General features: G+C 39.9%; 1 protein-coding gene across 1 annotated transcript in view; it reads right to left on the minus strand.

The window, feature by feature from the left end:
- Positions 1-4,109: 4,109 nt before the first annotated feature.
- SYT11 (synaptotagmin 11) overlaps positions 4,110-16,863 on the minus strand; it is a 30,986-nt gene continuing 18,232 nt past the window's right edge. Inside the window, exons 3-4 of the mRNA XM_074223278.1 lie at positions 8,086-8,209; positions 4,110-6,844 (exon numbers count right to left, since the gene is read on the minus strand). Coding sequence (XP_074079379.1) covers positions 6,534-6,844; positions 8,086-8,209 — 435 coding nt within the window. The 3' untranslated portion in view covers positions 4,110-6,533. The remainder of the gene's footprint in view (positions 6,845-8,085; positions 8,210-16,863) is intronic.

The following is a 16,863-nucleotide window of genomic DNA, read 5'->3' on the forward strand; positions in this document are numbered from 1 at the left end:
TTATTTTTCCTTCCTATCCAATGGTTTTCTTTCTTTTTTCCTTAGACCTAATTCCTCATATACAAAATGATTAATACATAAGCATATTAGTACAACTGTAAATAATAAAATATAAATGTGCACGTACAATGTTCTCTAGACTATTCTCGGCTAAGGAGAGGGGGGTGGGAAGGGAGGGTGGAAGGAAATTGTGTAACTTATATATATGCAGGTGGATGAATGTTATAAGACTTTCATAATATGTAACTGGAAAAAAATCATGAAATATCAGTTAAAAAAAAAAAGAAAAAGCAGAGTCATCCAAGCTCCAGAATTATCTTTACAATATCTCCTCCACACAAGAAACTTTGGGAATATGAGTTTAGGATTTATTTTGGGGTCTTTTTTTGAGGCAAAAGCATGGCCTCAAAGGGTACTTACTGGGTGCACATGTTCAGGGAAGCCCCATATTTGTGTTGAAACCAAGCCCAGGCTGACAAAAGCCTCCCTTTTGTTCCATGGATAGCTTTGCACATCAGACCCATTCACTGGTCATACAGCCTGGACATGGCCCTGAGCCCCAGACAGTCCCAGACAGTGCCTTGCACTCAGGGATTTGAATTAGATCGCTTGAACTATTGCATTTCCCTTAAGGTTTGGCTCTTTTCACCCTGATAGTCTGGGGTCTCTCATCTTCCTCTCCAGTGAGTGTTGACTCCTTGATTGCTACTGATAATCTGGGTTGGTACTAGCAGATGAGATGGATATCTCAGGGGACATATTGGAGAGAAGATTAATAAATGACTATCTCTAGGGCAGCAGTAATTTCAGTTGTACTTGGAAATAAATGTCTGAGGAGAAACAACTGGTATGAGTTGGTGTATGTAAATCACATGTAAATTTCCTGGCCTACAGTACCTGTAGGTGGCCCTTGGGAACATTCTAGACCATCCAAGGTATGGTGTCAGAGCACCAGAGTTCAAATTTTTGCCTCACTCCTTACTCCAGTATGACCTTTATCAAGTCATACAGCCCTCCTCTCCTACCCCCAGTTTCTTCATCAGCAAACTAGGGATAATAATAATAACAATATAATACCTATTCAAGAGATATGCAAACTTTTAGGACATTTAAATATCCATTATCATTATCTGATGCACTTGGTTCCCTCCAAACATTCAATTCAATAAACCTATGTATGAAGCACTATGCCAAACACAGGAAAAAATATTTTCTCTTAAAGTAGCTTCCATCCTATGGATGTGAAGGCACATCAATTATCCAGATAAATAAAAAGCAAATGAATTTCAAGAGGGTCAGAACCTTAACAATTGGATAGGCCATGAGTAGGGGGTGGCACCTAACCCCGGCTTTGAAAGGAAGCCAGAGATTTTAGGAGGATATGAGGAGGGGCTACATTCCAGAGAATTATGATTGCCAATGCAAAGACAGAAGCAGGAAATGTTCTAGGACAGTATTAGCAAGCCAGTTTAGATTAGAAACATAGATAAGGAGCCTGATTGTGTCAGGTTTTAAATTCCAGGCAAAAGATTTTAAAGTTTTAATTTTATGACAATAGGGAGCTACTGAAAGTTTTTGAATAGAGAAGTGACATAATCAGATCTGTATTTTAGAAATATCAGCTTTTTCAATTATATAGAAGATGAACTGGAAGAGAAGACTAGAAGCATCACAGATGATCAGGGTATTTAAGGTAAATTATCTAAGATAAATTAAGAACTCCCAAGCTCTTAAAAAAGGATGGCATAACTAAATTAATTCATGTCTCTTATTTCTGGTCTCTATCAAGACCAAGCTAAGTTTGGAGGAATTTGGATATAGTGGCATTTGACCCTACAGAATAGTAGGCACTAGAAAGGTATGGAAAACCAAAAGTCATTTCTCTAAAAATATCAATAGCTAACTGAATCCTGTAGGGAATCTCTAGTGCTTCTAAAATTCTTTAACTAGCAAGAAGTACATATATAATTACCTCTGCCATCCTATTCCTAATTAGTTCAAATGCTGTTGATTGAGAAGAAGCTGGGTGAAGTGGATAGTGTATTGAGCCTGGTGTCTGGAAGACTGAGTTCAAATCCAGCCTCAGACATCCTGAGCAAGTCATTTAACCTGTTTGCCTCAGTTTCCTCATCTGTAGAATGATCTGGAGAAAGAAATGGAAAACTATTCTAGAATCTTTGTCAAGAAAAAATCCCACAAGTCATAAAAAGTCAGGACAACACTGAACCACAACTATTTATTGATAATGATAGTACCTCAGCATGTTTCAAATTTACTTCTTCTTTTCCTTTCCATTCCTATAGCTCCCCACCTTTTTGGTCCACATCCTCATCTTCTCTTACCTAGACCATTTGCAGTAGCTTTCTAACCAGTCTTCTTCCTTTGCTTATAGACCTCTCAAATTCATCCTCCACCCAGACAGACTCTCTGGGCCTACATCTGGAGAGGCACAGTTCCTCAATCTTCTTGCCTTCTTAGAATCCTTGTGCTTTCTTTGAAATTCACCTCTACAACATGCCTCTCTAATTCTTCCAGTTTTTTTATGTTCCCTCCCTCCTCAAATTATTTGTAATCTCTAATAGGTGGTAAGTAGGATAGCTAGAATTTGAACTCAAGGCCTCCAACACTAGTTCTCTTTCTGCCCTACCAAATAGTAATCTGTTGTTCAGTCATTTTTTATTTTTTGTGACCCCCCCCCATTTGGGATTTTCTTATCAAAACCTGAAGTGGTTTGCCATTTTCTTCTCTAACTTATTTTACAGATGAAGAAACGGAGACAAACAGAGTTAAGTGATTTACCCAGGATCACACAGCTAGGAAGTATCTGGGGACAGATTTGAATTCAGAAAGATGGGTCTTCTTGTCTTCAGATCTGATTCAATACTGTTCCACTTTGCTGCCCTATTGTTCACATTCCACAAGATAAAATTAGAACAGAAGAGGCATCACTTGGGATGGACCATGAGACTTTTGTCCTAGGGGTGGAAATTTAGAGGGTGCCATTGCCTTTGGATGATTTCCTTTCCCTTCAATAATCTAGAAATCTCAGGTTGTCTGGAGGGGTCTCTGTAGCCTACGTCCTAGTCTTACCTGAGCTCCCGTATCATGGAAACCTCATGGGGTGTAATCCCATAATGGTTGGCTTTGTTTCATTCCCCCAAATTCAGAGAGACAGGCCATAGTGAATGTGAATCAGTCTTTATTCTGCACTCGCATTGTGCATTAACAAATCCAACATACAAGATAGTGTTACATAGTGTAAGTTAGCATCACAGCGTTATGCAATGTCACACAGTTCATGTTAGATGTTTTTCTGTTTTTTTGTTGTGTTTTTTTATTTTTAAAATTTTTGACACACTGTATTATTTGTTTTAGACATTTCTGAATTTCATTTTTACAAGAGAAGACACAAGGTAAAGAAAGACCACATCAGAGAGGGATTGTGGTGAGGACAGCGTCCCTACCTTGGTGATGGTGAGAGCCTTCCCGGACATGCAGCCTGCCCTCCTCAGTCCCTCCCCTCCACAAGCTGTCTCTGTCCGGAAAAAACAATTGTGTCTGGTTTTTGGATTGGGAGTGAACTCTATTCCAATTCAACAAGGGCATTTCTCTTGGTGGCTCTTCTACAGAAAGAGCTAGAAAAAAGGAACCATCCTAGAAGGGGGCTTTTGATGCTGATAAAAGCTCTATTCTTCCTAGAAGGGAGATGCCCAGAGACAGGACAACCCTTCAAAACAAATGACAATTTCCCAAACCTATTCCTGATCCCGAGAGAGAGTCTTGTGCAAAAAAAAAAAAAAAGTGAGGCTGTGACTCTTGCCTACCAAATGATTCCCAGGAGGAGTCAGTCTTCCGGCTCTGCCCTGACAGCAAGCCTTGGAAGTAACAGGTCGGAGGACTACAGCCAGCTATGAAACTTTGGGTCAACAAAGTCAAAGTCACCTATGGATCAGGCCTGAGGTAGGTGGGGAGAACCTGGTACAGCCACTCTGTCTCCAACATTGTCTTTCTCTGAGAAAGACAGTCATGAAGGTCAGCCCCCCCCTTTCCCCCGACCCCAGTTACTGTTGACTGTTCCCCTATTCCCTCCCCACCCACCCATTCACTACTCAGGAGACCCAAAGGATGGGAAGAATAAAGCTACCAAGAGAGGTGGGAAAGTGGGGGGAAGGGGAGAGGCAGTTTTCCCAAACATAAGTCAGGAGGAGCTATAGAGGCACACACACAGCTGGACCAAGGCCCAGCTATCTCCACCAGTTGCTTTGCATTGTTTCTGGGAAGGAAACAGAAGTGGGGATGCTCAGGGATTTCTGATCTTTAAGCATTAAGGCGATGAAGAGGAACCATTTCCATTTCTTCCTAAACGGGCTTCAAAACGCACCTGTTGGATTTACATTAAACTATCTCAAAGTGAGCTTTTAGAAAACAAAAAAAAAATTATTTTCTTCTACGTATGATACAGTATTTACAGTCCTTGGGGCACAGGACAGAGACTAGTCTTCTGAAAACAACTTAAAATGTGGGAGGAAATGTGAACCAGAATGCTGGAGAAGGAAGTTTGGGGGGGCACTCTTGTTATCTTTCTATCTACTCAAATCTACCTATTTTCAAGAGATGGTGATAAAGTAAAAAGAAGAGGATTGTTTTGTTCTTTTGGGAGGATTTTTTAAAATGACTACATAGCTACCTGGAGGGCTCAAGGCAAGGTGTACATCCTTTGATAAGCTACCTGACTTTTCTGCAGCCCTCCTTGGAAGCAAATTGGGGAGAACTTTTTAAGTGTAATGATACCTCATTGAATGTAGTAGATGATGACCATCAGGGCCCTGGCTCAGTCTGTCATTTGGCTGATTCCTTTTGAAGGCTGAGGGATGCCCTATGTGGCATTATGTGTCCCACTAATATTCAGGCTATCCCCAGGGGAGCTGAGTACTTTAAACCATCTGAAAACTAAGGGGTAAGAGATAGGAGACTTGAATGCTCTCCCCAGTTCTACTACTATTTTGCTTTGAGAATCTGAAGAAGTGGCTGGATCTATCAAGAGGCCTTGTTTCACCATGATTAAACAGATTAAAATCTCTAAAACACCCTCATCAGCTCCCTCCAATTCCCAGGGATGTTTTGAAACTCAGTGAGATTATACATGTGTTCTGTAGCTTTGGGAATTGGAGAAAGGTGGAAAAGATGCTTTAGAAATCCAAGGATGGTGGTGACACTCTTTTTGATAAGGGTGACTCTTTTTGACTTGGAAATCTTTGAAGGAATGTGAGTTTTTATTATGATCCTTTATATCATCATCATCAGAGCCATCTTTGAAACTTCAAGGAAGAGTCATTTCTGACATTTTCCTTTAGGGAACAAAAGATAACCCATAAGTAAAAGGCTCTCGACCATTCCAGAGAAACTCCTTGGACAATATTTAAAAAAATCAAAGACCCCTTAAATCCTTTAAATCATTGTCAGAATTTAGTCTAGTCACCAATGGATGACTTCTGTATATAGCAGCAAAATAGATAGGCAGATATCTTTCTCTCTCTTCCCTGCTCCTTCTCATCTAGAAAGAGGTTGAATATGGTATTGGGGACCATTACACAAATCTCAAGACAATGGTATTCTCTTTGGGTCCTGGCCCTTTGGATTTCCCTTTCCTCCCCCCTCCCCCTTTTGCTGTAAGAAATCCTTTGAATTGATACCTCCATGGTCCTTATGGAGAAGTCTGACTGTGTCACAAACCCATGTTTCACCAGGTCAAGTCCCAGTGTTTTGCTACCTATGTGCAATCCAGGGACAGTAGCTGTCAGCCATTCCCACAGCTTATTTAGTTAGATTTTTCTTTCTATTGGTAAACAAAACAAAACAAAATATTATCGTTTCTACTGCCCAGCCCCATTCTTGTTTCTTGGCTGAGGGAAGACTTTTTTTTAGTGTTTGGCTCATTCCTCGTAGGGATCTCTCCCATTCCCTGGGAAGAGTCGGGAAAGGAGGCCAAGATCAAGACAGTGGATGAGGAGATGAGGTGTTCAACGGCAAAATTTGGAATTAAAAAACCAAACAGACAAACCACAACACCCTTCAGAGAAGCCTGGTAAAGAAAGGCTAGTTTCAGGTGAACCTCAGCAAACACAATTCATCACGGAACACAACTTTTTCATGGATTAAAATCTGTAACTCGATATTGGAAGTTACATTAATCGCTTCAGTTTGTATTAGACATGCAATTATGTGGTTACATTGTTATATATAGACTTGTATGGGGTCTTTCCCTCTTTTTTCTTCATTTTTTTCTTTTTCCTTTTTTTTTTTTAATTTCTAGTGCCTTGTAAAAGGAAAAAAAATCATCATTGCTAGAAACCAAAGAACCAATCTGTTGCTGGGGTTGTATGAGGTGTCCTTTGTGGGTTGCGTTTTGTACGAAAGTTTCTTCTATGACTAAAATGAGGTTTTGAGTCCGCCTCTCTCCATCATCTCCTCTCCCCCAATCCTCTCCCCATCCCACCTCCCCCCCCCGGGTTTTGGGGGGGAGGGGTTCAGGATTAGTATTCGCTCAGACTGTGCCACTTGGCTACTGGCTTGCGAGGACTCTCACAGACCTCTCGCCAGTGTTCTGCACCAGCAGCTGTGACACTGTGGGCCCCCAGGATCAGCCTCCCCACCACCTCGTTCTTGGTGGTGCGATCGAAGTCGATGACCAAGAACTCAATACTGATATCAGGCAGCAGGTCAGTGGGGATATCATAGATGAAGGACTCATTGAAGACAGGATTCAAAGTGCACTTCTTCACGTGGGTCTTCTTCTTGGCAATGCGCTTCCTGCCATAATAGAGGTTCATCTTGACGTATGGATCTGAATGGCCAGGGCAACCCAGGGAGGGAGACAAAAAGGGGAAAGACAGAACAATGACACAGTTCTCTCTTATTTGCCACCAAGGCAGGGATGATACCTATTGGGGCCCAACCCAGGGTCTCACTTATTAGGGCCATGGTGAAGGCATTCATGCTTGAAGCAGGGGATTGGCCTAGGTAACTTCTAAAATGCTAGCCAAGGGCAGCTAGGTGGCACAGTGGATAGATCACTGGCCCTGGAGTCAAGAAAACCTGAGTTCAAATCCAACCTCAGACACTTAATACCTCCCTGTGTGACCTTAGACAAGTCATTTAACACCATTGCCTTAAATAAATAAAAAAGGGAAAAAAAGAAAATTATAAAATGCTAGCCAAATTTAAACTTCTAAGGATCAGCTACATTTAGCAGAAGTGTGGATTACTTTCTTTGTTACAAGGGTTGTTGGAAGTGCTGGTAGAATCATTTGAGACCAAAGGTAATATAAAAGCAAAATTTACCTATAAAAATGTTTTAAAAAAAGAAGAATAAAGATTTTGGGTCTCTTGTCAAGTGCATTTTTTGGGGGGAGGGATTTTTTTGGCCATTACAAGGCAATGGAGTTGTGTCTTGCCCAAGGTCACACAGTGCCAGGTGCATTTTGAAGAAAATGGGCAGAATATATTCACTAAATTGATATTGGCTGCATGGGTGAATGATGGACTGAAAAATCTAGGGTCAGAACTATAAGTCAGGTAGACCTACTTGAAGGTCTAAGCCTAAGGAAATGGGCTAGGGGTAGAATTGAACAACTTCACCAAAGCATGCTAAAGAACTCTCCCTCGTAGATTTTTTTTTTTTTTTTTTGCAAGGCAATGGTATTAAGTGGCTTGCATAAGGCCACACAGCTAGGTAATTATCAAGTGTCTGAGACCAGATCTGTACCCAGGCACTCCTGACTCCAGGGCCAGTACTTTATCCACTGCACCACCTAGCCGCACCCCCCCCCCCCCCATAGATTTTTAAGGACACAGGCTTCTAAGTAAGAATGTAATTACCCTCTGGGTAAGCGCCACATCACTAAGCAAGCAAAGCAAATCTTGGCCATTTGCCCATTCAAGCCAACTCCAGGGAGAATACTTTGTGTTACCTCCTCTCTCTCAGAAAGGGAGATGTCTATAGATTAAGAGCAAAAGAATGCAGGCTAGAGAAGGGAGAGAGGAGAACTTAGAAACAACTACTGACTGATCGGAGTAAATAGCTGCTACCTGAGAGACCAGTGATATCCATCTTTGGCAAGTGTCTTGCTTTAAGGACCACCACTGTCATTCTCTGTGCCACAGGCTGGTAGGACAGGGATACTTGCAGCTCTCCTCTGCTAATACACTTCTGTAAGGAGGAGACCAAAAGTGAGAAGATCTGATTAAAAATGTGGGGAAGGAATATGAAAGGTACAGAGGACTTGGAAGAGAGTCTAGTTAGAAGAAAAAGACAGGTCATATATATATATATACACACACACACACATATGTATACATATATCTGTATATATATATTTGTGGTATATATATATTTGTGGTATATATATTTCAAATCTACATATTTGTGGCATATATATATATATATATGTATGTATCAAATAAATATGCATATTTGTGGAAACCAAAACTGGTGGAAACAAAGCTTGTGCCTATCATTTGGAGAATAGCAAAACAAATTGTGGGGTATATCAGGGGTGTGCTAAACCAAGCTCCTACTAGCTCTGGAAAGCCAGTCTTTAAGTTTTCAGTGTGAGCATTTATACCTCTGGAAAATACAACTAATTAGGGCTTGTTTTATCAATTGTCTAGACTTAAGAAAGTGATGAGGAAAATGTTAATTTTTCTCAGATTAAATTTAAAAGTGTGTTGTGTATACATTTCCCTCCTCCAAACCCCTAAAGGCTAATTGAACATTTATCAGTACACTACTGTGTATATGAACATATAATTATTGTATAATAAATTTGAATCTGAAATATTTAGAGACACTTAGGAAGATTCTTGTGAACTGATGTAGAGCAACATAAACAATCTTTAAGAAGATAAACCCAATGACCACATAAGACAAAACAAGTACTGAAAACATCAAAACTCAAAATCAGACTATGTAATAACCAATAGACTCCAGAGGAAAGATAATGATACTCCCCTTCTTTCTAAGGAAATGGCAGACTATAAGGTGCAGGAGGCAGTTAGGTGGACAATGGTTAGAACACCAGCCCTGGAGTTAGAAGGACCTGAGTTCAAATCCAGCCTCAGATACTTAATAACTGCTTAATAACTGTGACCTTGAGCAAGTCACTTAACCCAATTGCTTTAACTAAATAAATTTTTTTAAAAAGACTACAGGTGCACAATAAGGTACTTGTCACAGTTAATGCATCAGTTTGCTTTCCTTAACTATACTTGTATATAACAAGAGACATTTCTATGTTGAGTGAGATGATACTCTAGGCCTGGTACTCTACCCACTGTGCCATCTCACTATACTATTTATACATAAAATGTTGAATAAAAGCTATGTTTTTTCTCACTTTACAAAGATTCCCTTTAAAAAATAAAAATTTATCAGTGAGATAAATGAGTCTAATGGGGAAATGATGGAAATGTTTTCCCCAAATCATCAATAAAATATAAAGGGAGGGTCTCAGGAAAAAAGGCAAGAAATGTAAGAGAAGGAAAAAAAGAGAAGAACTGACATGGAAAGTGAGAAACCTTCATTTGATTTGTGGAAAAGTTTCTCCCATGTTTTCAGAATATAGCCCCTTCCGTCACACTCTAGCAGATTGCTTTGTGAGTTGCTAAGGTCCAAAATTGTCATCATCCAATAACCAGCCCTTTAGTGATGATCCCTTCTGTAGCTAGGCTAGTCCTTAAACAATAGATTCACCATCTGTTGCTAGAACAAACTTGACACTTTTCCAGTTGGGTAGAGCATGTTCAAATTTGTGCATTGTCAGCGTGGTGTAGTTAAATAAAAGAAAAAATGACTACGGAACTCAAAATACCTAACTCTGAGGCCAGGCTGTGCTGCTCACTAGCTAGGTGGTTCTGGACAAGTCACTCTTTGAACCTCCCCTGTAAAATGGGATAATAACACTTGATCTAACTACGTCACAGGACTATGGTAGAAAAGGAAAGGATTATAGAAATGGGAGACTTTGAAAACCTAGGGTCAAAGCTACAACTAGGGCAGGGCTGTTGGTGCTTTGCCCCAGGATGATGAAACTTAGATGAAACAAATATTTATATCTGGCAAGCTCCTGGACCACCTTGCTCCTCTTTAGGGGAAGGGTGGCACACACAGTGGGCACTTTTTAAAATGCTTATCGACTGAAAGTGAAACTGAAGTTATAGACTCCTGAGATTGGATGCTCCCCAGGTCCTTTCCAGCTCTTTTGGTCTAAGGCCTTTTGCTTTCCCCTATATTCACTTAGTTTGTCATTATAATGTCTTCATGAGGAATTGAAGTAAAACCTAGAATGACTGTAAAGGCAGCATGGTATATAGAGAGTAGTCACCTGGCTGAGAGCCAAGAGATCAGAGTTCAAACTCAGCATTATCAATCAGAAAAGCTGTGTGACCTTGGAAAAGAAATTCCACCTCTCTGAATCTTAATTTCCTAATCTACACAATGGAGCTAATACATGCTCTGCCTGTTTCTCAAGGCTATTGGGAGTGTCTAATGAGGTAAGAGATCTGAGAGCTTTCTCTAAATTATAGAAAATATTATACTCCCATAAGGGGTCATTTTTACAGGCTATTTTTCCCTTGGTCTAATCAGCTTTTCTTTCCATCCTTAAATTCTTTTTTTTTATCTTTAAATTACAGTGCAAGGGCAGATAGATGGTGATGGAGTTCAGATCCATCTTTAGACACTTATTTGTTTCAACAACAAAATTCTAGTCCAAGCAGTGTAATATAATAGTAATTTAATTGAATTCAACAAATATTTATCAAATTCCTATTTATATGGCGGGTGCTGAGACAAGAAGTGAGGTAATCTGAGTTCTAATGCCAATTTTTCCAGTAATTCATTATATTGTCTTCCCTACATGACCTTGAGCAAGTTACTCATGAGTTTCAGTTCCTTCAGTTTAAAAAAAAGAGTGTAGGGGCTATGTTTTGCACTAAATATTTAGGTCTCTCAGGTTCTTATCTGTTCTTAAATGATCTGATTCTGATTTTTGGGTCCCAATAGATTCATCTTTCTTACTGATAAATTTTTATTTTTTTAAACAGAGAATCTTTGTGGAATGAACAAAAACATAGCTGTTATTCAACATTTTATGTATAAATAATAGCATTAGATGGCACAGTGGGTATAGTACCAGGCCTGGATTTAGGAACATTCATCTTCCTGAGTTCAACTCTTACTAGCTGTATGACCCTGGGCAAGTCATTTAACCCTGTTTGTCTCAGTTTTTTCATCTGTAAAATGATTTGGAGAAGAAAATGGCAAACTATTCCAATATGTATTGCCCTCTCTGGTTTCCTTCAGGTTCTGGATAAAAGCCTATCTAGAGAGAGAGAGAGTCTGTTCTAATTCCTCTTCATTCTAATCTGGTGCCTTCTCTGATGAAGATTTCCAACTTATCTTACATATATATATATATATATATATATATATATATATATATATATGTATGTTGCTTATACATGGTTGTTAGCAAGCTGCCTTACCTATTAGACTGTGAGCTCCTTGAGAGCAGGGACTATTTTTCTTTTTCTTCTTGGTTGTTTTTGTTTATATTGTTTTCCTTTGCATTCCAGGTATCTGGTATATAGTAGGTACTTAATAAAGGCTTGTCATATTACTATTATACATAAACTGTAATATACCCACTTGTAAGTATGTGCACACATATATCTGTATCTGTTAGGTATTTGGACTTATCTTATAGGCAAGGAGGCTTTCCAAGCAAAGTGGAAAATCAGAGAAGTTTACTCATTCATACAAATATTTAATAAACATCTAATGTATGAAAGGCACTACACTAGCTCTGGGGATGCAGGCAAAGGGAATACTCCCAGGATTCAAGGAATTAAATTCTATAGGAGTGATACAAAATATACACAGATAAGGACATAAAAATACGGGGGGTTAGGGTGGTGGCAGAGAGCACTAACAATTGGGGAAGATTGGAAAGGTAATATTTGAAATAAGCCTTGGAGGGAGTGAGAGATTCTTAGAGATAGATGATAATTACCCATTACATAAAACTAAGGATGGGGACATTTTGGGAATGACCTCCTGGATCCCTGAGAAATGAACAGAATGGTCCAAGGTCATTCAGATAATAATGAGAAGAGCTGGGATTTGGATTGAGGCCCAATGCTCTTTTCAAATGATAAAGTAAGCACCCTAATCTGTTGTATAACAGCAGTTGTATAATCCATCTGAAGTCAGAGGGGTTCATAAAATGTTAACCACTCCTTTGGTAGAATCTAGCAAAACCTCTGGATGAATCCCAGAATAATGTTATACACAGGACCACAAATGAGGCAATTATGTTCAAATAATCATATCATTTTTCCCATCCACGTTCATGAATTCCTTGAAATCTAATCATGGATTTCAAGTTAAAAACCTTTTTTGATACAGAAACCTCTTTACTATGTAGAAAACTGAACTAGTGGTCCCTAAAAAGTTTCTTTGCAACTCCAAATTCTAAGATGCTATGAAATAGGTTGATCACTAGTCTGTGCTAAAACTCAGCATCTGAATCTAACTTTTTAGAAAACAAAATAACTAGATATATTAAATATTCAATCCTATACAGGGTACCCCAAAAGTCTTAGTGGTATTTAAAGCTTTGACAATTTCATTGTGTACTAAGACTTTTTTCTATATCCTTTATGATAAAACCCACTGTATTTCATGGTTCAATTCACTTTAGGCAAGTAAAAGGAAAAAAAAAGATTAAGTGTAGGTGATCTGCTCTCCGACTACAATACTAAAAACTAGTAAGAGACCTCAGAGTTCATCTGGTTTCTTTCTTTTATTAGAGAGGGATGAACTTAAACTGTTTCAGATATATAGGAGTGTCTCCTGTAGCTGAAGCCCTTCCTCTTGGTCATTCTCTCCAATCTTGTGACAATCATGAAGTGGATCTTGATATCTGACTGGTTCCCCCCATTTATAACTTAAGCCTGTTTCCTTTTCTCATGTTCAGACAAAATCATCCAAGACTCTCCTACTCCATCTAAATCTGATATTCTTTTGTGATACTATTCACAAGGTCATTAAAGCCCAGAGAACTGGAAGGGTATTTAGTCTAACTTCTACCATTTTACAGATGAGACAACTGAGTTGAACTGATTTGTCCAAGGTCACATACTGCTTAGGTAGGAAAGAGCAGAGCCAAGATTCAAATCCAAATCATCTGGGGCTCTTTTCCTCTGTACTTTGCAGCCCTCATATCACCTCCCTCCCACCCCCCAACTTCCCCATCATCTTATTCATCTTCTACATTGATGCTCACCAAACATTCTTTAGGCTGAATGCCCAAACTCCTTTCATTTTTGTTTTGATCTTTGCATTGGCACAAGGCCCCACCTCACAGCCTGGGAGCTGATGGTTTCCCCCAGCCTTCCCATCTGGATGTCCAAAACTGTTGCCATACTACCACCTGAATGCCATTAGATTCTGCATTGAAAGCCTGGGGGCCCAAAGCTATTCTCTGATCCTCCATCCTGCTTCTCACACCCTTCTCCCCTTTCCCTGATTCCCATGCCAAATAGCAGCATCAATGAATGGGGCCTTTCAGAAGAAAGGGCTATTCAGGACTGAGAGGGAGCTGCTTTTCTCACTCCCTCAGCCCATTAAAGCAAAGACCCTGGGAGACATTCAAACAGAGTAAAAAGGAGGAGAGGGTTTTGTCCCTGCATTAGTAAGATTGTGAGATATTTTTAGAAGAGGGCTGGCTGAGATTTCAGCCTCCTCCCTTCTCTAACTCTCCTCCCCTCTTCAAGAGTAGAGAGAATTAGGAACAGTAGTCCCAAGGGACCAACACAGCTGCAAGAAATGCTTCAGAGAGCCATCCATGTCCATCTATGCGTATAATTAGCAGGCAATTCACATCCTTCTTTTATAGCAATTTTCTCATTAAAATTTCATTATTATTCCCCAAAAGACTAGCATTTCTTGCTTTTTTGTCTTTCCTATCCCTCCCCACCACTACCTCCCACAATCATTTCTCCTGGAGATAGAATGGAAAGAACCTTGAACTAGCAACGTGTTTCCATGTCCCTATATCTTTGTGGCCTTGAATAAATCAGTTCTCATCTTGTGCCCTCAGTTTGCTCTTATATAAAATGAGGGAGCTGAATGCTAATGGATGACCTAGGTCAGGATGGACCATGTGGTCAATAGAAAGAAAGAACAGAGGGGTAACAATTGCTGCTAGAACTATAGTTTCCTATAGACCACAGCTGAGAACACACTGACCTAAAGGCAAGAAGTACCTGTATGATAACAACAAGAGTAATAATCTTCTAGACTGCTCTTTGATTTCCCTCATTTGACTGATTTGCATTGTGAATCATCCAGTGAACTCTTAATTCCTCCAATACTCATTTGGCCTCTCCCCTTCCATTAGGAAGGCAAATAAAAGTGACTGTAATTAGGAAGACCCCTAATTTTTTCCCATACTCTGTAATGCAACCAAACTGTGATGGTTACTGCTTTTCAACCCAGCATTCCATCTCTGCCTTCTTGCCTTTGCAAGGTTATCCCCCCCTGTTTGGAATGAACCTCTGCTTCTTAGACTCCTTACTTTCAAGATTCACTTCAGAAAATAATTTCCTCCTGACGAAGCCTTTTCCTCTAATTAGTTTGTTCTCTCCTCAGATTACATCTATTTGTGCAAATGGTGTAATTTTCCAGTAGAATATAATCTCTTTAAAGTAATCTCTTTTCCCTTTTTGTTTTTCTTTCTAATCTAAAGCTTTTATGACAGGGTCTTACATACTGTAGGTTCTTTATCAAAGTGTGACTTGAATTTGTTTGTCTAAGCTCTATCCACTAGGGATATTCTACAGCCCAATAGGAGGAAAGAAAGGGTCCATTTCTTTATCTAGTATTGGGGAAGGCTTGAGAATCTATTGGGATCCTAGAAATAAGGGGCATTGCACAAAGATCTTGCTAAAGACTACTGGAGGAAGAGAAGAAACAAGACATGACAATGTAACAGAATACAACAAGAGATAATCCTTCAAGGATTCTATCTTGAGAAGGGAGATTCAGGACAAGTTTTTTTAGCTATAGCAGATGGGTTCTGGATTATACTTTTAGTATAATAGTGTATTGACTCAGTGTATTGGACTTATTCACCAACATTGGGTGAACTAGAGGAATGGTAAAAATAATTCAGAGGAGTAGAGACTTTAGAGAGATCATCTACCTAGGAATTTTTAACCTAAGAACTTGTTTTAAAAATATTTTAATAACAGAATAGTTTCCTTTGTATTCCTATGTGTTTTGTTTTGTGCATTTTAAAAACATTCTAAGGGATCCATAGGCTTTTTCATCAGACTGACAAAGGTGAGGTCATTACACAAAAGAATCCCTGACAGGCTCAGAGAGGGTAAGTAATCTTTCCAAACTAGCAGGCAAAGCTAGTTAGTACTCTGACTCCAAATCTTATGCTGTTTCCAGCATATCACATCATCTCTCTTAGAAATAGTCTGGCTTCATCAGATCTCTCAAGTCTATCTTGTATTTCTTTCCAATGTGTATGTTATTCCCCAGCCAAAATGGACTCACTCACTCTCTCTCTCTCTCTCTCTCTCTCTCTCTCTTTCACACACACACACACACACACTCATTCCCCCCCCTCACTCCAGCTCACTTCATCAGGTCTTGATTGTTTTATCAGTAACCTTAGATTAGTGAATTCTTAGATGAGCAGAATCTAAAGGCATATAAATATTGTGACCACAGTGGGGTTGGTCCTTATGATGTCTCAGGTGATCCTTAAACACAATCTGTTATATCTTACTTCTGTATTTTTTCCTGTCTTTCCTTTATTTACCTTCCCTGATGTCTTCTGGAGGTATTGCTCCTCCCCTTCAGACCCACAGGACACTTTGCACTTTTCTACCATACTTGTTGGGTAATGTGATTGTACTGCAGTTATGTTTTTGTGTCTTATTTAAGCTCTCAGAGGACAGGACAGGGAACATGTCCAATTTAAACCATGCATCTCCCTTTCTCCCTCCACCATTAAGAAGCCTAGTTCTTAATACATGTTTACTGAGTTGTGGATGGCTGTCTCTTGGAAGGAGGCATTTGGATGAGATGACACTTCTGTGGCCCTGGGAGTCTGAGACTTCTTTGTATAAACTCATGTATTGTCCTGCTCTGGGGACTTTTGGAGGGGTAGGGGGAAGGGCAGCTCAGTCTCCCAGTTCCAGCATTTTCCTTCTGAAGGGAATTAATAAAGTGGAAAGAAGCACAGCTCATGCCAAGAGCCCCTGGCTATCAAGCAAATGTCATTGACAGAGTTCCCTGCCTGGTGCCTGGATCTGGTGTTATGTTCCCAAACCAAATCTATCTCCCTTCTCCCCATCCCTTTTCTCTGTAGGGGCCAGGTCCAGTCTGCTGTTCAGCTGTAGCTTCTGTGGAGCAGGGTCCATTCCCCCTACCACCACCATCACCACTGACTGACAATGCCCTGGCTGGAATCAATAGGAATCTGAATGACCACCAAGAGCTGAAGATGTTTTGGGAAAGGTCATCGAAGAAGACTAATGGAGAGGGAAGGGGGTAGGGAAGGAGCATGACCCCAAGGTAGCCAGTTAAGGGCTCAGGAAAAGGGCAGGAACCTGACCAGTCTAGAAGGCAAAGGGGATGAAAGGCTGTGTCACCATGGCTCAGGGAGGAGCAGTGGGGAGAAGATCAGTACTTTGGGGGTGAGGGGTGGTGGTAGAAGGAAAATGGAATCATCTCTTTCCCCACACCTCTCTATATATTTTCTGAACTTATATTCCCTTTGTTCC

This window comes from Macrotis lagotis, chromosome 2, assembly GCF_037893015.1.
Source record: "Macrotis lagotis isolate mMagLag1 chromosome 2, bilby.v1.9.chrom.fasta, whole genome shotgun sequence".
Lineage (NCBI taxonomy): Eukaryota > Metazoa > Chordata > Mammalia > Peramelemorphia > Peramelidae > Macrotis > Macrotis lagotis.